Source organism: Sorex fumeus, unplaced genomic scaffold, assembly GCF_029834395.1.
Source record: "Sorex fumeus unplaced genomic scaffold, SorFum_2.1 ptg000008l, whole genome shotgun sequence".
Classification (NCBI taxonomy): domain Eukaryota; kingdom Metazoa; phylum Chordata; class Mammalia; order Eulipotyphla; family Soricidae; genus Sorex; species Sorex fumeus.
The window spans coordinates 86,845,631-86,872,762 of NW_026606065.1; the positions used below are offsets into that span (position 1 = coordinate 86,845,631).

Below are 27,132 nucleotides of genomic sequence, written 5' to 3' on the forward strand. Positions count from 1 at the left end.
ACCCCACCGTTCAGTTCAGCAAAAGTGAAAGTCAGGCCGAGATGAAAACTTGCAGTTGAGTGTTCTGCTTCCCCTAAAATGAAGAAAATACACGGGAAACTCATTGCACAAACAATGCAAACACCCCCAAGTCTGGTGTTCAAACAATGAGAAAAGGGGCTTTTAGCACCCCCCCCCCAACTTAGTGGAACCTCCTATGTACCCTGCACCTTCACCTGGAGCTGCTAAGGGACTCTAATCTCTATGGTGATGCGTCACAAAGCAACCACAACCTTAGCGCAGTCCAGCTGGTTCCAGGGGCCCGCAAGGGCCCGCAAGGGGCCCACGGGGCCAGAATGGCATCGTCTGGGCCCAAGAAGGTCCGGAGTTCTCCAGGCTCCGGCAAGATCCCAAGTGAGAGAGGCAGCAGCAGTGGGGCAAGAGCTAGAAATGGGGACAGTGTTTCCCATGGGAAGGGCGCCAGGAGAAGGAATCAGTGCTTTCCTGGGACCGGGTACTGCTTGGAGCTTGTGTCTGCCTCACTCTAGGGCGGACTCTGCTTGTTTCTTTCTTGTTTTTGTTTTGTTTTGTTTCGTTTTTTAGGTCTCACCTGGCTGCGCTCAGGGATACTCCTGGCTCTGTACTCAGGAATCACTCCGGGCAGTGCCTGGGGGACTATGTGGGTGGGCTACTGGAGATTGAACCCCGCCTCTGTTTAATGCGGGGCCTGGAGTCAGGAAAGACGTTCCTGCCCCTGCCCGTTTCCAGACCTTCATCAGGAGCCCTGCCAAGCCAGCCCCCCTAAAAACACTTAAAGATTCGCCCTGTCCTCCCCACCCCACCCCAAAGGTCAGGCTACACTTGCATAAATTGGAAGAACTGCCTAGTGCCTTTCCAGAACTAGCCTAAAGTGACCAGGCTCTGGAGAGGAGACGCGCATGCTCAGCAGCGCTGGGGAGTGCTCAGGGGTCTGGGTCCTGGGTGAGGAGCAGCAGAGCCGCAGGGAGCACCCCCAGACTTGGGCCGGCTCAGGCGGGACCTCAGTGGGCCCGAGCGGATTCTGGGAGCTGGGCTGGCAGCGCTGTCTTCTAACCTTGGCTGGTTTTTCTTCCAAAGTGATTTGTATTTCCCAGATTTAGTGCTTTCCGTACAAATTTTGTATGCAAATGCTGCAGATTTCCTAACTCAGCTTTTTGTGGCGTTGGAGAGCTCCTTCTCCCTGCAATGCGAGTGGCGTGATTACTGCGCAGTCAGCTCCACCCGGCCTTTCTCAGAGCAATAATAACCCGCGGAAACCTTGTAGCTGGCTAATTGTTCCACAGAGGGCTACAGAGCAGCGGGAATGGCTCGACTGAAAATTCCCTAGAATTGCTGCCCCGCCGGAATGAATGAAATGTGTGTTTCTGTTCCAATCACCTCACTGTCCGAAGAATAGAAAACAAAACTATTTAACTGAAAAATTGAAGCCAATGAATACAGGCATCAAGGTGATTGTCTTGCATGTGGTACACCGAGGTTCCATCTCTCATACCACATAGGGTCTCCCAAGCACACTAGGAATGACCACTGAGCACTGAGTCAGGAGTAGTACTGTCCTTCCGTTGCTCATTGATTTGCACCAGCGGGCACCAATGGCTGGGTGTGGCTCCCAAACCAAAGCTAACAAAACAACCCCCCTCCGAAGGAAACAAAACGATTTCAAACACCACTTTCTGTATGATGGCAAGGCAAAGACCAAGGCAAAATCTCCCCACGATTTCTCCTCCCCTGCTCCTTTGACTCTTTGCCTTCTAGCGCCCCAGTTTTGCGTTTTCTCTTGTCTTCTCTCATCGTTGGTTAGAAATGTGGGTATCCTCAAAGTTGGACCCACTGGGGCTCATGTGCTCTAGGGGTAGCCGTATCCTCTTCCAGGGCTTAAAGTTCGCAAAATAGCTGCAACGGTCCTCAGATGTTAATGTCTAAGCATTCTGTCTTAATTTTCAGACTAAAATAGCTGTCTATCAGATTGTTCTATTTGGATTTCATAGAAAAGCCACAATTCAGCATGTACCAAATTATGTCCCTATACTTTGTCCTCCTGTATGTCACAAGCTCAGGAAGGTCCCAGTTACTCAAAGTGGAAAGGAAGGCTGCTTCTCTGAACCCCAGGCATCACTGATTCTGCCTCTGAAATTCCTTTTCCCCTGACTGAGTTTGATTCTTAACATTTCGTCTTGGCATGCCAACAGCCAATCTGTGCTACTCCAGCCGTGCACTATTGCTATCAGTGTCCCTCTTGAACAGGTGGGTCTGATTCCTTATGGCTTTCATTCAGAAATCCAATATGGTTAAGAGCTGCTTGACACTGCTTCTGATGGTCTAGGAGACAGTCCTTTGTTTCCTGTTTCTGCTTGTTGTGACCCTTGGGGTTCTTGCCTGTGACCTAGTCTCAGTACTGCCTGCTTCCTTGGTGAAAATGCTTCTTCTCTGTGTCCTGTCTCCCCCTACCTCCCTCTTTCAAACTGACATTGAAATCACAGCCAGGGGTGCGCTGGGTAACCTAGAATGATCTTATCTCAGTCCTTGACTACATCTACAAAACCTCCTTTTCCAAACAAGTTACTGTCTATAGATTCTGGAGATTAGAACAAGCAAGCACATATCTTTTGGGTTTCCAGTCACCCAGCAACAAATGCTTTAATCAGTTGTAGATTGGACCAATAGTATAGAGGTAGGGCATTCGCCTTACACACAGCCAATCCAATTCTATCACCAGCACCACATATGGTCCCTGAACCCTGCCAGGAGGGATGCCCTGAGCACAGAGCCAGGAGTAGTCCCTGAGCACTGCCAGGTGTGTCTCAAACGAAGGTAAATTAATTAATCATGTGTAATCTTTACTGCAATGGTACAGAGTTAGAATTACTATGTAATAGGCCTTTCTATCAGATGATTGAGAGAATAAAATGAGATGATGTAGAAACACTTTATATGCAAATAGATATACAAACTATTTTATATTTTAAAACAATAGTAAATGTTCACAATGGCAAGAATTGAGTTGTTCAGTAAAAAAAAATTCAAAAATGTAGTAGGGCAAAACTGCTCAGCGATCCCTGCTATTAGCCCTTTCTCCCTCAGCTTTACTCCCACTGGCTGCTTGTTGTGTCTCCACTTTTCATATCTCACACTACTTTCTCCTTTGTTACCCTTGTCAAATTTCTACTCAATTCATACGCCTGACTTCATCTCTTCTCTGAAGTCCTCCTCTTGCCGTCCTCTCATCAAAACAGAAAGAATTACACCCTCTTTGGGGTTCCTCTGCCACACAGGACATCGTTATTTCTATAATCTTGTGTTTATCGATCAATTATTATCTCCTTCACTAGCCCATGAGTTCCCCAAAGCCAGTATTTGGTCTCTATGTCTAGGAGCTAGCCAGATAATTAATCCATAGAAGGCACTCAGGGAATGTTGGTTGAATGAATGGTGACGAAAGAAGAAAGAGGCAATGGAGAGTCTTAGACCCCTAGCTCTGTGCTCAATGGTCATTTGTGGCATGATTGGGAGACCTTATGTGGTATGGGAGATTGAACCTGCATGTACCACGTGCAAAACAATCACTTTAATGCCTGTATTCATTCTCTGGCCTAGTTTTTTCAATTAATTAAATATTTTTAAAATTTTCTATCCTTCACTTACAATGGGGAGTGAAACAGAAATATTCAAACGTCACAGGATATTTGACCCAATTGCAAGAAAAACACTGAAAAACATAGCAAGAATAAAGGCAAAAGAGTTAGTGACTCCCAGAGAACATATTTGAGACACTTTTTCAGAAGATTATAATACTGATGATGCTAAGGATCAATTCTAATAAAATTTTATTTTCAGAAATTTTGTCAGTGGAAGAAAAAAGCGTAGAATACAGAATTGATAGAAATGTGTTATAATAAGAATTATCATTACCCATGAAATTTGGAGAGATACACTGGAAATCAAATGTGCACTGATATCTGTATTTTATTTTTTAAATTTTTATTGAATCACTGTGAGATAGCCCATTACAAAGCTGTTCATGATTGGATTTCAGCCATAAAGTGTTCCAACAACCATCCCTCCATCAGTGTACGTCTCCCAGCACCAGTGTCCCCAGGTTCCTTTCTATCACTCCCCCCAACCCCCTGCCTGCATTTTTGGCAGGTGCTTTTCTCCTCTCTCTCTCTCTCTCTCTCTCTCTCTCTCTTTCTCCTCTCTCTCTTTCTCCTCTCTCTCTCTCTTTCTTTCTCTCCTTTTGGGCATTGTGATTTGCAATATTGATACTGAAAGGTTATCAAAAATATCCCTTACCTACTTTAACCTTCAGATCTTGTCCAGCATGATCATTCCCAGCTATTATTGTCATACTGGTCTCTTCTCTATCTTACCTACCCTCATCCCCACACACATCTGTGGTTAGTTTCAATAATTGCCAGTCCTCCTAACCCTTTTTTTCCCTTGCCATGGATATTATTACATATATATATGTGTGTATATATATATATATATATGGTCTGGAGTGATAGCACAACGGTAGGGCATTTGTCTTGCACGCAGCCAATATGGCCGACCCGAGTTCCATTTCTCCTCCCCTCTTGGAGAGCCCAGCAAGCTACCGAGAGTATCTCCCCTGCAAGGCAGAGCCTGGAAAGCTACCCGTGACATATTCAATATGCCAAACACAGTAACAACAAGTCTCACGATGGAGACGTTACTGGGCCCGCTTGAGCAAATTGATGAACAATGGGAGGACCATGACCTTGATATATATATATATATGTACATATATATATGAATGTAATCATTATATATATACCACAAATGAATGTAGTTGTTCTATATTGTCCCTTTCCTTCTGACTCATTTCACTCAGCATGATACTCTCCATGAGCAGCCACTTATAAGCAAATTTCATGACTTCATTTTTCTTGATGGCTGCATAGTATTCCGTTCTGTAGATGTGTCATAGTTTCTTTATTCAGTCATCTGTACTTGGGCACTCAGGTTGTTTCCGAATCCTGGCTATGGTGAATAGTGCTGCAGTGAACATAAGAGTGCAGATGGTGTTTCTGCTGTGTGTTTTTTGGGCTCCCAGAATATATTCCCGGAAGTGGTATTGCTGGGTCAAATGGGAGCACAATTTCTAGTTTTTTGAGAAATATCCATATTGCTTTCCAAAACACTGGACCAGTCAGCATTCCCACCAACAGCAAAGGAGAGTCCCTTTCTCCCCACAACACTGGTTGCTTTTGTTCTTTTGGATGTATGCCAGTCTCTGTGGTGTGAGATGGATATTTGTATTTTGTCCCAAGTGGGTGGGACCTTGGGAGCTCCTAGGTCTCCACCTAATACAGTGGAGAGGGAGGTCTGCTTGGCATCAGGTTCTAGGAGCAGGCTATATATTATGCTGCTCCTTGCAGCTTTCTAGGACATGTACTTTGCACCAAAGACTTCCAGGTTGTTCTCAGAAGGAGAACAATCCTAGTTAGAGACACTGCATAGTTCATCACTCTCCCATGTGATTGATTGAGAAATGATGCCTGGGGAGCTTTTTGGCCAAGGAACTTGAGGCATTTCAGGGCCTAGTAGTAAAGTTAACTATATTAGTGTTATTTATCTTAAGTACTAGACAGAAAACTCATGTGTGAACTCTGTGCAGAAGACTATCTGGGTTTTCTGGAATGAAACTCACATTCTAGTAAAGTTTCTATTAAGAGCTGCACTAACTCAAAATTTATTTCCACTGATTTGTCATGGTATAAATTCTCTTAAGCAAAAACATTTTAATTCTGCAGTTTGAATAAATGTTTGAAAGCATAAAGTGGTTCCCACTAACTCAGGAACAGTCAAAGATAATATCATTTCTCATAGAGAGGATTCAAGAGCAGATTCAGGAGTCTGTTGAGGGGCCAAGACTGAAATTGGACTAAGACACAATGGATGAAAAGGAAACTCAATTCATGAAGAAGTAGCAGGTATATAGTCACCGAGAAGGTCCAGCTGCCCAGCCAGATCCCAGGGCCCATTCAATGAATAACAACTGGGTAGGGAGAGGTGACATGAACAGTAAGAAGGACTCTGATGGCAAAAGGGAAATGTTTGCTCAGGGCACTATATGCCAGTCAGAGACATAGCTATTTCAAGATTATATGGAAAATCCACATATATGAAAAAGATTCTTGAAGCAATTGTCTTTAGACATACAAAGAAAGGCAGCCTAAACAAGGTGGCTAGTGTTCTGCCTGTGTAGAGATAACACGATCGATCTCAAATGTCAGTTTATTCAAATGTTTTATCACATGTCAGTTAAATGTAGAAAACAATCCCCCGAAACTCAAAAAATCAAACAAAACCCAGATTTTTTTAGAAATAAAGAATAAGAGGATGAATTAACTCTGAAATATCTATTCCGCTGAGATTTAGTGATTCTCTGTTAGCAGTGGTATGGTAGAGCTGACCAGATCTGTTGCTGTTATTTAAGGTGATGGTGCTTTTCCAGTCCTTCTGGATCTAACCTGGAGCATTTGGCATCAGTGATTCCTCCTTCCTCCTTGGACACTTTTTTGACTTTCAGGATGCCATATGCCCGTGGTGTTTCTCTTTCCTCACTGAATACTTTTCTCAGCCTCTGTAACTGGCTCTTTCATCTCTCTGACTTCTGATGTCAGTTTGTCCACTTTTGGGGGCTTTTGTAGTTCATCTCCTCTCTGTCCCTTCCTTTGTTCTTATCTACTCTGACAACTAAATAGCAAAATCTTACACAGACGTTACAACAATGAATAGATACTACAGCAGATGTGTTGGAGGAACTATCCATAAGGCTGTTAGGAGACAGGAGAAAAGGCTACTTTGAGTCATATGAACCCATTTTTGTAAAAATAAAATGGTGAGATGTAACAACCAATATGTTCATCTTTGTATAGGTATATATTAATCTCTATGTGATTATATCAGTAGTTATAAAAGTATGGAAAGAAGCAGCCATATATGTTACCACAGGCTGCATGGAATGGAGCAGAGGGGATCATTTTAATAGGATGATGACTACAACTTTGGTGTGGACTTTATACTTACAAAGATATAAAAGTTGCACTGGGAAATTTTTAAGGTTTTCTAAACCAATGTTAAATCAATGAAACTTGTTTAAAAAATAAAATCATTGAGAAAATAAAAAATAATGGTTATGAAAATTTGGTCATTTAAATAACCGTAGTGAGCATTGTGTTATGATAGAATTCAAATGGGCTTTTTGCTTTATATATTTTGCTTGTTTGGTTGGGGGTCACATGTGCTAGTTCTTAGGGGCTACTTCTTTTTTAAAAAAAATTTTATTAGTCACTGTGAAGTACAGTTACAGACTTACAAAGACTTACAAACTTTCGTGCTTGCATTTCAGTCATACAATGATCAACTACCCATTCCTCCACCAGTGCCCATTTTCTACCACCAATGGTCCCAACATCCCCACCCCCACCCCCACCCCCACCCCCACCCAATCCCCTCACCCCATCCCTGCCTCTGTGGCAGGGCATTCCCTTTTGCTCTCTCTCTCTCTCTCTCTCTCTCTCTCTCTCTCTCTCTCTCTCTCGGTGTTGTTGTGGTTTGCAATAGAGGTATTAAGTAGCCATCATGTTCAGTCTGTAGCAGGGGCTACTTCTAACTCATGCTCAGAGGTCTCTCCTGAGGGGGCTCAGGAACCACAATAGCAGGGATTGAACCCAGATCTGCTTCATGGAAAGCAAGCACTCCAGCCTTCTGTTGTCTCCCCAGCTCTCTGTTTTATATTTTTATGTATTGTTTGTGGGAGTTCTGAAGAAAAACAATAGACTTATTTCAATTTAGGAGGGAGACTCAGATAACTGAGGTTCCCCTCTTTCTTAGGAAAGGCTACTATTGGCTTTATTTATTTAGAGACTAAATCCTTCCCAAAAGGCTTTTCTATTGCAAAATAATTTTCCTCATTAAAACCTTGGATTTCCAACTGCTTTGTTCTACCTTTGACAGGTGCTGTCAACTGGGATTCCTATGCTACCACAATGAGGACTGCATTCACACCCAAGACAGCACAAGTGCCCAGTTTAGCTCGGTAGGTAGCTGAGCCCTACTGCTTACAAACTTTAATCTGTTCACCTGTGTTTTGTTATTCAGAATCCAAAGCCAATAGGAAGAGGAATCAGAGTAGGCATATAAAATATAGTCTCTTCCATGGGCTGGAGCAATAGCACAGCAGTAGGGCGTTTGCCTTGCACGTGGCCAGCCCGATGGAGCCTGAGTTGACCCCAATAATTGTTTTCAATAAATAAGCTCTTTTCCCCTTCAAAGGTCAGATGACTGAGAAGTCAGAAGTCAAGATTGTGGCTGTAGAGTCAGGCGAAATTGATTCCAACCTTGGCTCTCTTTCTGCCTCACTGTGTCTGCTACCTGATGGGGATCATAAGTCATTGTGCCTTAGCTTTTTGGTCTTGGAAGAGAGGCTCATGATCTCTGCCTGAGATCATTGCTCTACAGAGAACAGGATGAAAGCACCAATACAGCAACTAGCATCCAAGAGTTACTCAAACAAATTTTCATTCATTTTCCCCAGCATAATATATTACTGACTTCAAAAAAGTACAGGGCTGCTAGATTCCTGATTTCCAGATTACCTCCCACCAAGGCACATTAAGTTCCCTTAACTGGGAGATTTATCACCTGACTGCAATGATTATACAAGCTTCCCTGACGGGAACAGTTGTCTGCAGAAGAAGCACTTGGGCTAAAAGCCAGAAACAAATGGATACTAGGAGACTAGGTCAGTGGTCTTTAAATTCACTCATATTTTAACTTCACAGAAAGATTTTCATCATAGATTTAAATAACTACAAAATATAAGACCCCCAGCTCACCCTAAATATTGACTTTTTAACATGAAACAGCTGTTTTTTTAAAAAAATATTTATAACCGGCGGGAAAATAAATAAGTACCTTGTCAAATTGACATTCGGTGTGATCTTAAGAACATACAAACAAGCCTTTTTGATCACCTACTCATTCCTTTTCCTCCCTGAGCTCTTTTTTCTCCCACAACTCTAACCTCATTGAATTTTACCCTGCTGTGTTTGAAAGCAATTTATTGATCACTCCATTATACTGTTTTGCAACTATTTTAGCATATTAATTGAAATTAATTTTTAAACATGTTAATGTGGCCCTTGGTATTGAATTATCAAAATTATTTTTAGTACACAGTTTCCCAAAGCAATAAGCACATTGCAGTATAAATGATTTCTAAATGCAAGTTATATTTTTGCAACCATATCTTAATGAGGTAAATGGGGTTGCTTTGTTTTCAATTAGTTTATGCAATCTAATTATTATTATTATTACAATGAGACTTCATTCAGAGTAATTGTTTCCTGCCCCCTTTTGCCCCCAGTGCTGGAACTTGAACTCAGGACCTCAATCAAGAGATACATGTGCTCCATTGCTAAACCACATCCTTGGCCCCTTTGTTTTTTATTTTTAGATGCTAATATTGAGAAATTTTGTTCACATAAGTTAGTAGATGTGAATCAAAAGAATTTTAGCACAGTGTTGTCTTAACAATTCTCTCATTATTTTTTATGAATTATAAGCCAAAAATCACAGGCTATTTTTAATGATTGATCAGCTTGGAACTTGGTTTGGTAGTCCTTCAATTTTATTGAAAGCAAATATTTAGATGAATTGTCATCCAGTTATTGAATTAGTCTTCTCTAATTTTCTGAGAACAGAATACTAGGGACAAAAGCATGTCTTAACAAATGATTATTAAATTATATGTTGCTTTTCCATTTGGAAGAAACCTGCTTAATATACTATATCAAAACTGGATTTGGAAAATTAGGAACATTAATTTGAATAAATTGTTTTCCAAAGCATTTTTGGATAAACTATTTTTCTCATTATATATTTTCCTTCTATATATGCACAAATGTGTGTATATATGTATATATATGTATGTGTGTGCGTATATGGGTGTGTGTGTGTGTGTGTGTGTGTATTCTGTCTGAATCACCAGCCCTCCTGGTGATTCCCAGACAACCTGTGTGACAGTTCAATGCAAGGGTCTTGTGATGCTCTGGGTTATCCAAGCCACCACCAGTGGTGTTTGCAGGGCCTCAAGGGTTAGCAAGCACTTCATATATTGTTAAATATTTTTCAATGTGAAATAAGAGGTGGGCTATGTTGAAGTATTTCATAATATTATAGGGTTATGTAAATAAGTATTAAATATCTTATTTAATAATGAAACAAATTCAGAAATAATATACATTTTTTTCAATTTCATTCAATGAATCTTAAAAAAGTTGCTGGCCTTCAATATGATTCCAGTTATATTTAAAAGAATCAGCATTTCCCCCTGTGATTATTCATCTACTCAGAGACACATTTCTTTCCACCCTAGGGATTAACATAATTTTTTAAACAATTAAAGCTGCCTTTTAGCTAAACAAAGCTATGTTGGGGTTGGGGATGAATCATTTTAAGTGCTCTGTATTTCCTGCTTTCTTCTCTGAGGCTTCATCTTGGAGAGGGTGAACATTTTGATTGTTAGGAGATGGATAACTAGACTTCATTGTCAGTTATGTTGCTCTCAACGAATAATAGTCCCGAGACACACAAACGGACCTTGGACCCCAGCAACTTGCTGCAGAGATGGCCCTGGACTTTGCAATAGGCCGTTTCTGCTGGGCAGTTCCAGACGGGACAGGTGCGGACCCTCCTCTTGCCCTCTAGGAATTCCGGCGGTGCCATTTTCTGCAAGTCAGCGATAAGCTCCAGGTATGAGTGACGGTCGCGTCCAACACCAGACCTCACGGGACAGAGGAGAAGCGGGCACTCCTTCCCCCCTCCCCGATGGGACTCTGAGATGAAGCCACACCCGGCCACAATCTACGCAGGATTCAGAGACACACAAACAAACCACGGACCCAGCAACTTGCTGCAGCGACCTCTTCAGACCCTAATTATTAAAATTATATTGCATCCATAACAGACAATACAAAACACATTGTCTAGCATTGCCTTTTGGGCAGGTGTGAGTGGTGGTGGGTCTGGCCTCCAAATATCAAGGTAACTAAAGGAGAGAAAGAGTGTTGTGCAAATTGCCTGCCACAAAGGCAGGGGGAGGTGTGGAATAGGGGGAGGGGGTATACTGGGGACTTTTGTGGTGGGAAATGTGCACTGGTGAAGGGATGGATGTTTGATGACTGTATGATCAAAACTCAAACATGAAACTTTGTTATTGTACCTCATGGTGAATCGATTTAAAAAATTTTAAAGTCTCTCCTTAACCATGAGGGAGATTCTGGAAGACCCTTCAAAAATGAACGCCTGAAAACATAGATAACAACACACCCTTCATATACTGTGTTTTCACCTCTACACAATACCCATGATAGCGTTTTATTATACATCAGGCACAAATGAGAATAACAATAACTAATAGTACAATAGAACAATTGTAACAATATATAGCAGCAAAGCACAGATGTGAGAAGCCACCCAGCCTTATCTTATACCATCTCAGAAGTTTCTCTCTCATATGTGGGATATAAAGAAACTTCCTGGGGGAATATCAAGTGCTCAAGCAAGAGAATTGGTCTTTAGTAGGAAGCTCTCCACTGGAATCAGGGTGAGAGTGGGGATAATCGGGGTTAAGGAAGGGAACACTAATGGGAGAATGGAAATGCTCCTGCCACAGAGGCAGGTTGCAGGGTGGAAGGGAAACTGGAGACATTGGTGGAGGATACAGTGAACTCTGGTTTAGGGATTAGTGTTGGAACATTGTATGCCTGAAACTCAATCACAAATATCTTCGTGACTTTGTAGCTCATGGTGATTCAATGAAAAATTGTTAATTTAAAAAATAAAGATAATACAGCAAGGTAGCACAAAAGGCAACAAAACAGGAGAACTGATAAACACTATTGAGTTGGGGAGATGAGAGCGAGGAGTGCTGGGATCCTTGGGGAATGGAGATGGGTACACTGGTGATGGGCATGGTGTTGGAATCATTGTTATTAGTTTTGTTAACGACAGAATCTCAATTTAAAAAATATTTAAAGAAATATACACTGCACATCCAACAGTATGCCCCGAGAAGAAGAATGAAATGTGGCTTTATAAGTTTGTTCCCCTGAAATAAACCTGACAATGCTCCCCCTCCTTTCACCTACAAAGTACTGACATATACTGAGATGAAAGAGACCTTAGTGAAGTCCTCTGTGAAGTGAGGGAGGGAGCTAGGGGTAGGAGATAAGGGGCCCACCTGTATACACAGGCGTGTTCTTATGCAGATACGTGTCAAGAAAGAAGCTGAAGAAAAAAATCCAAATGGCTAAAAGGCACATGAGAAAATGCTCTACACTATTAATCATGAGGGAGATGCAGATCAAAACAACAATGAGATATCATCTCATACCACAGAGACTGGCCCACATCCCAAAAAAACAAAAGCAACTGATGCTGGCTCGGATGTGGCGAGAAAGGGACCCTCCTTCACTGATGGTGGGAATGCCGACTGGCTCAGCCCTTTTGGAAAACAGTATGGACGATCCTCAAAAAATTAGAAATTGAGCTCCCATTTGACCCAGCAATACCACTCCTGGGAATATATCTCAGAGAGGCAAAAAAGTATAGTCGAAGTGACATCTGCACTTTTTTGTTCATTGCAGCACTCTTTACAATAGCTAGAATCTGGAAAAAACCTGAGGGCCCGAGAACAGATGACTGGTTAAAGAAACTTTGGTACAACATCTACACAATGAAGTACTATGCAGCTGTTAGAAAAGATGAAGTTATGAAATTCATGCACAAGTGGTACTACATGGAAAGTATAATGCTAATGAGTCAGAAAGAAAGGGACAGACATAGAAAGATTGCATTCATCTGGGGAACATAAAGTAACAAAATAGGAGACTAACACCCAAGAGTGGCCAAGATTAGTACCAGGAATTTTGCTCCATGGCTTGGAGGCCAGCCACACATGCTAGGGGAAAAGGCAGCTCAGATAGAGAAGGGAGCACCAAATAAAGGGTGTTGGGAGGTTCCTCTCAGGATGGGAAATGCGTGAGGAGAGTAGACTATAGACCGAACAAGATTGCCACTCAATGACTCTTGCAAACCACAGCACTCGAAAGGAGAGAGATAACAAAAGGGAATGCCCTGCCACAGAGGTAGGGGGGATGGGGGGGTGGGGGGTGGAAGGGATACTGGGACTGGTGGTGGTGGAGAATGGGCACTGGTGGAGGGATGGGTATTCGATCATTGTATAACTGAAACCCAAAAATTTGTAAGTCTACAACTGTACCTCATGGTGTTTCACTAATAAAAATTTAAGAAAAAAAAGAAGCTGAAAGAAACGGAGATCTGAACACAGGTTTCTTGATGGCTATTTAGGAGGATGACAAATTCTGAATGATGTGACTCATCTGAAACAAAACAAGAGCATAGGGAAAATTGAATTAGACCTTGATTGAAACCTGAGATTGCTAAGCACTGGGGAAGTGATGGAGTCTTGAACACATTGGTGGTGATGAAGATGCAGTAACTTTGTTCCTAGAAATCAAGAATGTTAACACAATTTTAACACTGTTACCAAAGTTACAATTCTAAAAGTCAAGATGAAATATTTTATTTATTGATTATTATTATTTTCTGCACCACATGTGGTGGTGCTCAGTGTTTACTTCAGGCTCTGCACTCGGGGATCACTCCTGGCAGAGCTCAGGAGACCATGTGTGGTGCTGGGATTGAACCCAGGCTGGCTGAATGCAAGGCAAGCATCCTACAACCTTTACTATCTCTCTGGTCCAGGATAAAGTATTTTAGACAAACACAAAGTCCTATAACAATGAATATCCAGTTATCTATTCACCTCAGTAACAGAAGTGCTTGAATATCTCTAAGAAACCTTTCCACTGGATATTAGTGAAGTAAATTTCAGTCAATCTGTTGTAATTCTAAATAATTTTTCATTTATAACTAAAGAATCAGAGCTCCTCTAGAATAAATAATAATAACAAATTCACCTCCATTTTATAAATTCCTTATTATCTATAACTAATCAGTAAAAGTATTGCAACTCTTATAATTTAAAATAAGCAGCCAATTAATTCAAAATTGAATCCAAATAACATGTACATGTTATATTTGTTGTGTTTTTTTCATATTTTAAATCTATAGGTTTTCCTTCTTTTTTCCTTTGTTTAATATTTGTTTTTTCCCTTTTTTGCTTTTGTTTTGGGCTGGAGCGATAGCACAGCGGTAGGGCGTTTGAAGCCAACATGGCTGACCTGAGTTCGATTCCTCTGCCCCTCTCGGAGAGCCCGGCAAGCTACTGAGAGTATCTCGCCCACACAGCAAAGCCTGGCAAGCTACCCGTGATGTATTCGATATACCAAACACAGTAACAAGTCTCACGATGGAGACGTTACTGGGCCCGCTTGAGAAAATCGATGAACAACGGGAGGACCGTGACCGTGACCGTTCTTTTGTTTTGGGCCCACATCAGGCGATGCTCAGGGGTTACTCCTGGCTCTGCACTCAGGGATCATCACTCTTGGAGGACTCAGAGGACCATATGGGGTATTGAGGATAGAAACTGGGTCAGCCATGTGCAAGGCAAAAGCCCAGTCCACTGTACTAGCATTCCAGCCCAATTAACATTTGTTTTCTTTGTTAAAAAAACAGATCACTTTTCTGGACTTACCTGGTTTCATTCCCATCATGTCATTTAAAATATTCCCCTTCATATATTTCCTGTAATCTGATGTCCAAAGACTTCATCTGATCAGGTTTGGTAGTTTGACCAGGGGTCTTGTGTAAGCTTATCTAGAGTATATCTTTTTGAGCTGTGAATAGTGACTGCTGATTATTGGCTTAATGTTATTTGTGTTATTTCATTAGGGGCTTGTGAATAACTGATGTCCTTTTGATATCTGAAATATTCTGAGAGAGAATCTTCATAAACTATTCATGCTAAAGTACTACTTATATAGTAAAGCACTTAGCTCTAAAGTTTTTTTAAATAATGAATTTTAGACTGTTTTTTTTTAATTATACTTTAGATCTACTATACCTTTGTTAGCAATCCTATGTTAAAAATTTTTTTCTTTTCAGGGTAATCTGGAATTTAAGTTATTTCTAGAATTGTCTTAAGTCAGTCAATTTAAAAAATAAAACGTTAACAAGTAAGATTATTTGACATGCAAACTATTACGGAATTTGGCATTTAATTCCTGACTCTAATTTCCACTGTCTTTTCTCTAGTAAAAAATGTATGAGAAGTTCAAGATATACATATTCACCTAGTGATCCTATTTATAACCAGACACTGTACAATGATGAGTATGTTTGGAAACCATATTCTAAAGAAGCTTCGTACAGACCTATAATGTCAAGAGGAGCTATATACTACAATATTCAGCCCAGTAAAGTAAGATAGCATCCACATATATGCTGGATTAAATAGTATCTCAACAGCCCACAGAATTTAAAAAATATGCTTTCCAAAGAATGTTCATCTTCTATAGTTATGTTCCTTTATTAGGCTATTTCATCATCACTGTTGCATTTGTTTCCAAATACTTCTCCCTTCTCCCTTCGGTTGTTTCTTTAATTTTTAAAAACAAATTCACATGGCATAAAATTCATTTCAATATGAACAATTCAGTATCAACTAACCAGTAGTACAACATTGCTTATAAATTACTGCCTCTATTTCATTCAAAAACATCATCACCACTCCAAAATTAAGAAATTACTCCACACTCCCTCTCTAGCAAATACCAACCTCCTTCCTATCTCTCTGGGTAAATTATAGTGGTTACTCTACATGCAGATTAATACAGCATGTGACCTTTAGTGTCTGGATCCTTTCACTCAACCATGTTTGTCTGAGATTTATTCATGTTATAGCATTTATCAACAATCATTTTGTTTAGTGACTGTGTCATATTATGTTTACATCACAACTTTTTATAAATTTATTCATTGGGCTGGAGCAATTTCACAGCGGGTAGGGCGTTTGCCTTGCAAGCGGCCAACATGGCAGACTCGAGTTCGATTCCTCCGCCCCTCTCAGAGAGCCTGGCAGGCTACCAAGAGTATATTTGATATGCAAACACAGTAACAAATGTTACAATGGAGATGTTACTGCGCCCGCTCGAGCAAATTGATGAACAACCAGAGGACAGTGACAGTGACAGTGATGAACATTTCAATTTCTGATTTTGGCTATTATAAGTACTGCTGCTGTGAACAGGGAAGCACAAATAGTAGAAACTGTTTATCACTTTGTTGACTACCTAGAACAATGTTTGTCAACCTTTAACTAGTTGTGGCCCCCTTCTGATTTCCTTTCCTTCCTGTACCTTCCTTCTCCTCCTAGTTGACCCCCTAGACTCATGTCATGGTTCCCTATTCACATCATTAACAGCTGTGGACCCTTTGGAATACTTGGGGGCCCACATGGGTCATGTGGCCTGAGATTAGAGAAATGCAGATCTCAAATGAATATAACATCTATCGAAAACTGCTAGATCTATGTCCAGTTTTATCATGAAGTCTTTGGGAGTATGAAGAGAGGATAGCCTTCCCACTCACCCCATTCTATAGAACTCTGCTAAGGGCTCTGCATGCCAGGTAAGTATTTCTCAGGTGGGAATTCCCAGGGGAAATCAGAGCTTGTCAGTTTGCTATGTACACATGGCCTGATCTCTAAATCACATGGATTATATTTACCCCTGGTCCTGTCTGGAAGAGATTTCTGGTCGATTTCCAATATAACCAGAAAATTCTGGTATGTTTTCAATATAATTGTATATTCCAAGTAGCATGTCTTATGTCTTCAACATAAGACATCAAATAACCAAGTACCTGTATTATGGCTAGGTAAACCATGGTCCCCACTGACACAGATCTGGCAACTGTGGGGTAGCTACATAACATAAAGACTTCAAAAGTATCTGAAGACACAGCCGTATTTCATGAGCCCCTAAGGATATTCTTGGAAATTGTGTTTGTCTTGATAGAACTTTTTTATTTGGACACCACCCATAAAAGAACTAAAAGAGAATCATAACCCTTGGAAAGACGATCCTTCCGCAGAAAAGGTTAAGAAGGCAGTGACAAATCTGTTTACTTCCATCAATAAGAAAGATTTTATAAGCAGAGAACAAGGTAAGCATGTTTGCCTACCAGTCCCCTTCTCCAGTAACATGCTGAGTACTAGGGTTTCCCTAGGAAACAGCATAGATGAGTTCTCTCCTCTTGAAGTATAGAAAGACTTGAGCAAGCAGGCTTGGACTGTGAAGTATGAACAGGTGCTCACTGTGGGTAAGACAGGTTGTGTATGTGAATAGCATCCACTGGGGAAGGAACCCAGGAGAAATCTTGTTGGCCTGAGGAACAAGGAAAATTCAGCAGGCACAGATGAGGGATTTGGAGTTAAATATACTGACTTCAATTCTTAAATACTTATTTTTTGGGGGGCACACTAGGTGGTGGTCAGTACCTATTCCTAGCCTTGAGCAGAGGAATCACTCTGGCAGCGCTTGGGACCATGTGCAAGGGGCGCCCAGGGGGTCAAACTTGGGTCAGTCTTGTGCACGGCAAAAGCTTTAATTCCTATATTATCTCTCCAGTCCCACTGTTTTTTTTAAAATTAAAGTTTCTTTCACTAAATTAATGAATATGTGTACTTAGCTAATTTATTCATTCATTCATTCATTTATTTATTTATTTTTGCTTTTTGGGTCACACCTGGCAATGCACAGGGGTTACTCCTAGCTCTGCACTCAGGAGTTACTCCTGGCGGTGCTCAGGGGACCATATGGGATGCTGGGAATCGAACCCGGGTCTGCCGCATGCAAGGCAAATGCCCTACCCACTATGCTATCACTCCAGCCCCAGTACTTAGCTAATTTAAAAGGTTTACAATCAAATAATTATGATTCCTTGATCAGGTGTTCTTCATTCCCAGTTTTACTCTCTATAGGCAATTGATTTTACTCTTTTAACTGTTTGTTCTTATGACCTCTCCCATATTTGGAAATTAAATGCTTATGTTGCTGTTTTTGATTCCTCACTGTTAAGCACTATGATTTACTTCCTATTATGATAATTGAAGATTTGCCTCTTATATTTTTCACTTTCCATCCATCTCCACAATTCTATTACACATTGTTTGTGTTTATGATTATGCTGATTTAAAATATTATGATAATGTAATTATTTGGTATCATATTATGATCATATAAGCATTTACCGATAAGCAAGGTAATATTTTATTATTGGCTACTTTTACTTTGCTTTCTTTCACTTGAGGTTTAATAATTGATTCTTTTCATATGAATATCTTTCTCTGTGCCTATCACTAATTTTTTCAAAATATTACACAGCTATCAAGTGTATTTTTCAAATATTGTTTTAAACAATCCATTAGATCTCCCTGGAGATCTTTCTGGGAAAAATCTTGGAAATGTCCTCCTTTATTTTTCTTTAATATGTCTTTTGTAGGTTTGTTGCTCAGTAATGCCCTGGGATTCCATTTTTGTTGTTGTTGCTGTTATCCTGGGAATTTCTTTTATTTCCTTCTTCATCCTTGTCCTCCCCCCTCTTACTAAACTGAAACACATCCTCCAGTAGCTTACAGGGAGGAAAAATTTGAAATATGTTATCCCAGGTCTGGAAATGTTCCTATTTCTTCCTTACAGTGGCTTGATATTTTGGCTGGATATAGAATTCTGAATGGTACATACAATCGTTCAACATCTATCCCATCACCAGTGTTAACTTCCCTCCACCCTTGTCCACATTTGCCCTCCCCCTTCTCCCCCCCTCCCCCCCCCCCCCCCCCGCAGCTAGCCTCCTTGATTGGCACATTTTTTAGTTTGATTATTGTAATTTGAATTTCGTACTTTCAATTTCCTTGGTCCTATACTTCAACTCTAGTTAAATAATACTGGTTCATCACCAGTGTGTTTAAAGCTGCTTTTCCTGTTGTCTCTTCCTTCCCATCTATAATTTTTTTCTTCTCTATCATCAATTATATAGTCCAGGTTTCCAATATAGGGATCCCTCTAATGAATTGCTTTTCCTTTTTCTATTATTCTATTTAAGTGGGTTCAGGTAAATGAGTTCATCTAATATCCATCTTTCTTATTCTGACTTACTTTGTGCAACATGAAAACCTCCAGTTCCATTCAAATTGCAGTGAATTGCATGATTTCATCCTTCCTTGCAGCTTTAGTATTACATTGTGTACACATACATATAGCTGGTAGTTTTGTTTCTAACTATCAGCCTCCAGGGGAAAATTATTGGAGAAACAGATAAAAAGTAATTACCTAGTATTGATAAATGCTTTAAAAACTATCTATTAAAACATGGGAAGACCTATCTATCTTAACTTGGGGCATCAGAAGGAGATACCTGGGAAATACATATAGCTTACATTTAGACTGGGCCTCCTCCACCCAGATTCCCTATTTTCCAGTAGCTACGCAGTCACACCCACAAACTGCCCCCTGGCGCCGTGAAATCCCATCAAGGGCCAAGATCCAGAGACTATAATACAAAGCTCTCGGAAGTGTGCAACTGCATATGCGGCCGCGCGACCTCTTATAGTCTAGTTCTCCTTCTCGGAGAACCCAGCAAGCTACTGAGAGTATTCTGCCCACATGGCAGAGTCTGGCAAGCTCCCGTGGAATATTCGATATGCCAAAAACAGTAACAATGATGTGTCTCATTCCCCTTACCCTGAAAGAGCCTCAAATGTGGCACTGTTAGGAAGGACAAGTAAGGAGAGGCTGCTAACATCTCAGGGCTAGGATGAATGCAGATGTTACTGGTGCCTGCTCGAGAAAATCGATGAATAACAGGATGACAGTGATACAGTGATATAGTGATGTAGACTTAAATCATGACTATACATAAGCCAAAAACTATGTGTATATATTGTATATATGTATATATGTATATATATACACACAATATGAAGGGTATATATACACAATATACAGGGTACATATAATTGTACATATACATAAGATCCTTTTCTATCATTATTGCATTGTAATTGGAAAATATCCTTGATATGATTTCAATCTTCACGACTTTATTGATACTTATTTTATGATACAGCATGTACATATATTTATCTTTCTTATTCTGACTTATTTTGTGCATCATGTTAACTTCCAGTTCTATGGGATTTTCTTCAAGTCCTATAAGGTATTTTATAACTTATTTCTCAATTCTGGCCACTGTATAGATTGTGTCCTTTACCTAAAATACTCTTCTCTAAGCTCTTTCTGTGGTTTCTATTTTCTATTTGTTGTTCTTTAAACTCCAGCTTAAATATTACATTACTTGAGAGACCGTTGCAAACTATTTTCTCTAATGAGGCATAGCATCAACCTGCTTACCTCCTTCTAGAACTTTCCATTTTTAATGAGTTTTGTTTTTGTTTTACTCTTCATCATTGTATCCCATAGGTCCCCAAAGGCATTTGTTTATTCAAAGTCTAGTGAACTTCCTGGCATAAGAAACACTGTAAATATTTGTGATTGATATAAAGAATATATAGGTACTTCCCAAGCCCAATGGATATGGAATGAAAAGTTATCCATATTTAGAGTATGGGTCAAATGGAAAAATATTTGAAACATCAGTGTTCTTAAGAGATACTTTTAAGAAAATGGGTGGCATCACCTTCCCCAATTTCAAACTGTACTACAAAACCGTAGGGTTTTTGTTAGGGGCATGATTTCCCACAGTGGACCACAAGGACCAAGTTATAGATGGTTTGTAATAAAAATAGTGTCAGATGATTTTTCTTAAGTTTTTTAAAGAATACCATGATGTTGTGTTTTGGAGTTTCCTTTCGTCATTAACCTTGTCTTCTTGTATGTTTTATGAAGTCATTGGGAGAACTATTCAGCCCATATCCTCTCCTCCTGAGTTATCTAAATGAAGAGGCACCATGTAGTGAAGTCCTTTTGCCCTGTGCTGGTCTAGACAAAGACATAATTTTATTTTATTTTATATTTTAATTATTAATTTTTAAAATGAATCACTGTGACATACAGTTACAGACTTACAAACTTTCGTGATTACATTTCAGTCATACAATGATCTAGTACCCATCCCTCTACCAGTGCCCATTCTCCACCACCAATGTTCCCAGTATTTCTCCCGCCACCCCCACCCATTCCCACCCCCTGCCTTCATGTCAGGCACATTCCCTTTTTCTCTCTCTCTCCCTTTGGGTGTTATGGTTTGCAATACAGGTACTAAGCAGCCATCATGTTTGGTCTATAGTCTACCTTCAGCATTCATCTCCCATCCTGAGTGAGCCCTCCAACCATCGTTTACACAGTAGCCCCCTTCTCTATCCCAGCTGCCCTTTCCCCTAACATGTGAGACCGGCTTCCAAGCCATGGAGTGATCCTCCTGGCACTGATCTCTAATATCCTTAGGTATTAGTCTCATATTATGCTACTTTATATTCCACAAACGAGTGCAGTCATTCTATGTCTGTCCCTCTCTTTCTGATTCATTTCACTTAGCATGATACTCTTCATGTGCATCCACTTATATGCAAATTTCATGATTTCATCTTTTCTAACTGCTGCATAATATTCCACTGTGTAGACATACAGAGTTTCTTTAACCAGTCATCTGTTCTCGGGCACTCGGGTTTTTTTCCGGATAGAGATATATTTTCAAAATCAACATGAAAGTCTTTTGAGTGCCATTAAATGACTTCACAAACCTTTTGATATACAAGATATATTTGAATTTATTTGGAAAAGACATTGAAAAATTAACTTGGAACACAACTGAGTTTTGTATCTATAGAAACTTGTGCTAATAGGACAATGCTTGTGAAATTAATGCTTTTAACCATATTCATGAATAAAGCTGATATTATATAATGTGTCTCTGACCCAATTCTGTATTGACACAATATAATATCAGTTCCTGACATGTAAGCAATTGTTTATGTTGACAAAGACATTAAGTAAAGTTAGTACGTAGCTCAACATTCAACAAGTAAATTTTGAACTACACTTTGTGTATTTTATTAGACAAGAATTTACAAGAGTTAGGGATGAAATTTTTCTAAAAGAAATGGTTTGGGATTTTCAGTTAGAACCAGGTAGTGCTTATACAAACTGACATTTAGTCAGTACTCGTATATTTCATATCTACGTACTTGATAACTATTTGTTAGCAAAGTTGTTTCAAAAAATAGTGATACTATTGTTTCCTAATAATAAATAATGTTAATGAAATTTCCATAAATAAAGAATAAGCTTCAAATGACTTTTTTCCCAGGAAATGGGAATAAAATGTGCTTTCATTTCATTTTTTTTTAAGAGAGGGTTGCTAGCTTTTTCAAATAAAAATGTAGGATATACAATTATATTTGAATAATGATATTTTGTAGGTAACTAAAGTGCACATGTATTTCCACTAACCTTTAATTGTTTGTCAGAAATTTAGATTTAACCAATGTGCTATGTTTAAATGACAATCCTGGCCGGACCTGAAATCTTTCCCTTTGCTTCTACCCTGACCACTGAGCAGAACAAAAGGCATTTCTAATGGATGTATGATCTACTCATTAGAAACCACTTCTAATCATTTGAGCTACACTTTCTGTGTCTGACAAAGCAGAAAATCATTTATTGGTTGAAATGTTCATAAATAATACTTTGACCATGTATTTTAAATACAAGGAGTAGATTTTAGTGTGATAAATGCCAGGAGTGAAATGGATGAAGTTGAAAATTATTTAGAAATAACTTGTAAGGCTAATTATTTCCTTCCATTTACAATCCCATTCCAGCTCATAAGATTAAGGAAAATTATCAGACTTCAGAGGAAGAAACATTATTTCCTCAACATGCAGATACTGAATTCCGGCAAAATTACAAAACTCCTGTTAGAGTTCCAGAGCTGAGGGATTTTACCTTTAATTATGGATACTGTTCAAAGTTTCCAGCTGCTCAGGGTATAGGTAAATATGCCTGTTTATTTTTTTTTTAAATTTACAGACCCTATAAAATTGCTCCAACATTCTTTAGCACATAGCATCCTGCTAGGTAATCTTGATTCTAGGCATGGAGATGACCAGTGAACCTTGCCTAGACTCCATACCACCATGATGCTTAGGCTCAAAACCAAGGACCAAACATATCTAAGAAAGCTGAATTTATGCATGTAATAAGTACATTGTCCTTCTAGAAGGAGAGTTTTGGGGTTGAGGGACACTTCTACTGCATAAAAATTAAAAAATAGATTCAGTTACCATAGAATGATAGAAAAAGAGATTATGTGGTAATCAAATTAGACTTGTCCATTGTCAACTTAAAGTTTAGCCACATGGAACACCCTTCAAGCAATTAGATTTTTTTTTAAAGAACAGGAGGGTTTTATTTTTATTTATTTGTTTGTTTTGGGGTCACACCCGGAGGTGCTCAGAGGTTATTCCTAGCTCTGTGCTCAGGAATTACTCCTGGTAATTACTCCTGGGGTACCATATGAGATGCCAGAATTGAACCTGGGCCAATTGTATGCAAGGTAAGTGCCCTATCCACTGTAATATCGCTCAGGCATGCAACTACAGGTTTTGCATCCATTCTTTTTGAGTGCTTTTTTATATTATACTGCTTTCTATTGTTTTCAACAAGAAAACTTTTGAAAGTTCCATGACCAAACTATCTCCAAGCCACTGGTTTGAAGGGTAATATGGAGTCAGTGTGATATTGGGATTTATTATCATAGACCTATCACCAAGTATTGCTAGTTTATGACTTAGGGGGAAAGATAATGGAATTCAAGTTTATTGTCTTTTAGAAAGCAACTTAGAAATTTCCTTGACTAGATCTTCATGTAGAAGAAGTTCTCTCTATTCTCTCATCATTTCCAAAGGCTAATATTTTTCCTATATGAATTCCTCAGGGGAATGCCCCTTATGCAAGGCAGTCCCTTCATTCTTAGATCGTTGATTTGCTCGAGCGGGCCCAGTAACGTCTCCATTGGAGACTTTGTTGTTACTGTGTCTGGCATATCGAATACTCTCGGTAGCTTGCCGGGCTCTCCGAGAGGGGCGGAGGAATCGAACTTGGGTCGGCCATGTTGGCCGCTTGTAAGGCGAACGCCCTACCCGCTGTGCTATCCTCCAACTATTTAAAAAATTCTCAACCAGAAAAAGATAGAGCAGTGGGTAGGGTACTTGCTTTCATGCAATCAACCTAGGTTCAAACCACCCCCATATGGTCCCCAGAACCCTCCAAAAGTGATCCCTGGGTTCAGAACCAGGACTAAATCCTGAGCACTGTTGGGTGGGGCCCCAACAAATGAAAAATTCTCAACAGCTGGAACATTTTTCACTAAACTTCTATTGGTTCTATTTTTCACATGGAAGTTAACTTGTACATTATTCTATTAAAACTTCATTATATGCCACTAAGTCTTCTTTTCTTCACTTAAAGCATTTTCAGACCCTACAATTACCCTACCAGGATGTAGCATCAAATTCCCTTACCAACTTGGTTTCCATTTGGTGAATGTTCTCTTTTTTAAGAATCTGCACTTATTTGAAAGGCTGAAAACAGTATTTTTGTTGTTTTCTTTTCTGTTGTTTTCTTTTATTAAATTTATTTACTGCAGTTTATGTCACATGATTACAGTAGTGTTAAAGTTTGATGTTTGATATACATTTATCACACTTCAGTACCACAAGAATGCCCAAGCTACTCCACCAATGTCTTTATTGAAAACAGTATTTATATGGTGTCCTTGAGAATTTATCAAGATGGAGCAAGTTGTAGAAAATACATTTTCACTTCATGTCTTCAGAATCCACACTGAAAAACATTCAGAAGAAAATATAAGTGATTTTGGTTCTGTCTGATCCTTTTAACTCCATGAATCCGCATGGATAATGAGAAATGGCCATAATATCATTGTCCTTCCAAGTGTTTCTTCAAAGACCCTTAGTACCTAAGGGAGGCCTCTGAGTGTCTGTCTACCAGGTCCTCCTTAGTTGGTCCAAGACTAAGGAGATAGTAGTCTAAAGTGAAAAGAATGTTCTTATAAAAAGGGATTTGTTTATTTATCATCTGGTGAATATTGCCATCCTAACACATTGGCGTACAGAAGAGTCCATTTCAGAGGAAACTTCTCTTCTGAGGTTGGAACTCAATAACTTCCTATAATCTCCAGTCATTCCCAGAGGCAACCAACATCCATGAAATCCCTGAAACTTTGCAGTGCCCAAGTCATGGGAAGAGTCAGTTCATACTGTTGGATACACTCAGTATCCAACATAGTTCAGTTTGCTGATTCAGGACTATCCAATAAATAAGAGGAAGAATTCCACTTAGAAATACACTTAAATTCTCCCTTTTCTCTTGCGTTTCCTAGTGCCTGCTGTGCTGCTCAGTCAAGTAAGTGAGCAGCAGCGCAAAAAGTATCAGTCTATATACAAAAGTGATTATGGGAAATCTGCCTAGCTTTAAAACAATTTTGAATTCATTCACTCCTAATCAAGTCCACAGTTACCTTCAGAGTGTTTCCCAAAAAGGTAAGTTCATTTATAATCCATTTACATGAGTGAGTTGTTTAATGAAATGGCAGATTGTAATGTACTGTTGTATGCCAAATAAAAATAGTTCCAACTACCAGTCACTGGAATGTCCAGAAAAAGAAAAATATGCCCTGGAAAACAAATCCTGTAGTTTACGGCAAAACTCGACCTCCTTTGAAGTTCTCCTTAAAAGACTGACTATATCCCCAATTACTGCAAAGAAATGTCTGGCTTTTACTTCATTTCTCATCCTGAGTTTGCTGCCTGCAGTTAAATTGCTCCAGGATGACTTCTCTTCCTATTACAGCTAATTAATTTCTCCAGGGAATGTTTATACTAGTTTATAGTTTTGTTTTATTTTGCTTAATCTTTAGTTCATATTTGGTGTTACTTCTTTTGTGACAAAATTTTCTAGAACACATAATAATTTTCATGTATCATACATCCTCAAAAATATAAATGACATTGTGGGCTCAATTCAGAGCCTGGTGATTGGAACCAGTTTGGGAGCATTTTAGTACAACTGGTCATTCTGAGCATGACCATATCAGAGAATTAATGATGGCAGAGAGGAAACTGAACTTTTTCATCAGCTTCTCTTCAGCATCCAGTGCTAGTATCACACTCAGTATTACTCCTCATTTTGGAGGCAATGATCCTATGTGGATGGACATATTTATTTTAAAAAGTGTTTTCATAAATCACTAAAGTAATATGTGCGTTACAAAACAAAATGTTGAAGGAGAAAGTAAAAAAATAGAAAGAAATATTCCAGTTTATTCCTTAACCAATCTTCTTTACCCTACTTTTTGTTCTAGGCTCACCATTATGGGAGTTACTGTCTTGCTTTGTGTCTTCCACCAAATACTCTGTAACTCTTCAATTGTAATCTGTTTCCTACCCAACTATCTGGGCCATAATCTCTGTCCTCAGATTCTATAGGAAGGGCTTGATATTCTAAAATTTTTGTTTGAAGCCTATTTATTCTTGCATCTTTTGCTCCACATAAGATTGAAACCTTCCTGCAGGGAAGACTGGAAAATGGTGTGTGTGTGTGTGTGTGTGTGTGTGTGTGTGTGTGTGTGTGTGTGTGTGAATTCATGCATGTTTGTTGGATTGAAAGGAAACATTTTCTGCCATGACCAATGGGCAGTTGACAACCCAAAATCCCTTAAAAGAACTTGAATATTGAGTTTCAAGTCAGTACACAAAACAGATGCTTTGCTTCATGCCCAGGCATAAGCAGAAGTCCGTATTTTCCACTGGGAGCCTTGTTTCTCTCAACAGATGCCGCTGGGCCAGTTCGACACTTTAGAAGGAAGCCAAAGCTCCTTCAGGTCTCCTGGTCAGATCTTCCCAAGAGACAGAACAGAAGTTATACGTTCCTTTCCCCAGTGTTAGTTTATTTCTATAAAGCCATCATCTGCAGTTTATAAGGTACTCTTTCACCTTTCGGAGCAACATCTGTCCGACCCTATAGAATGAGTATTTCTGTCTTCCCAGAGCAT

At 39.5% G+C, this 27,132-nt stretch overlaps 1 protein-coding gene across 1 annotated transcript; it reads left to right on the forward strand.

Moving 5' to 3' along the window:
• Nucleotides 1–335: 335 nt before the first annotated feature.
• On the forward strand, nucleotides 336–25,822 carry TEX26 (testis expressed 26). The gene is given in 8 exon segments (XM_056109057.1): nucleotides 336–393; nucleotides 8,002–8,083; nucleotides 15,292–15,457; nucleotides 17,055–17,202; nucleotides 22,880–23,050; nucleotides 25,462–25,543; nucleotides 25,545–25,621; nucleotides 25,710–25,822. Coding segments are annotated over 8 exon segments (897 nt in total).
• Nucleotides 25,823–27,132: the final 1,310 nt, after the last annotated feature.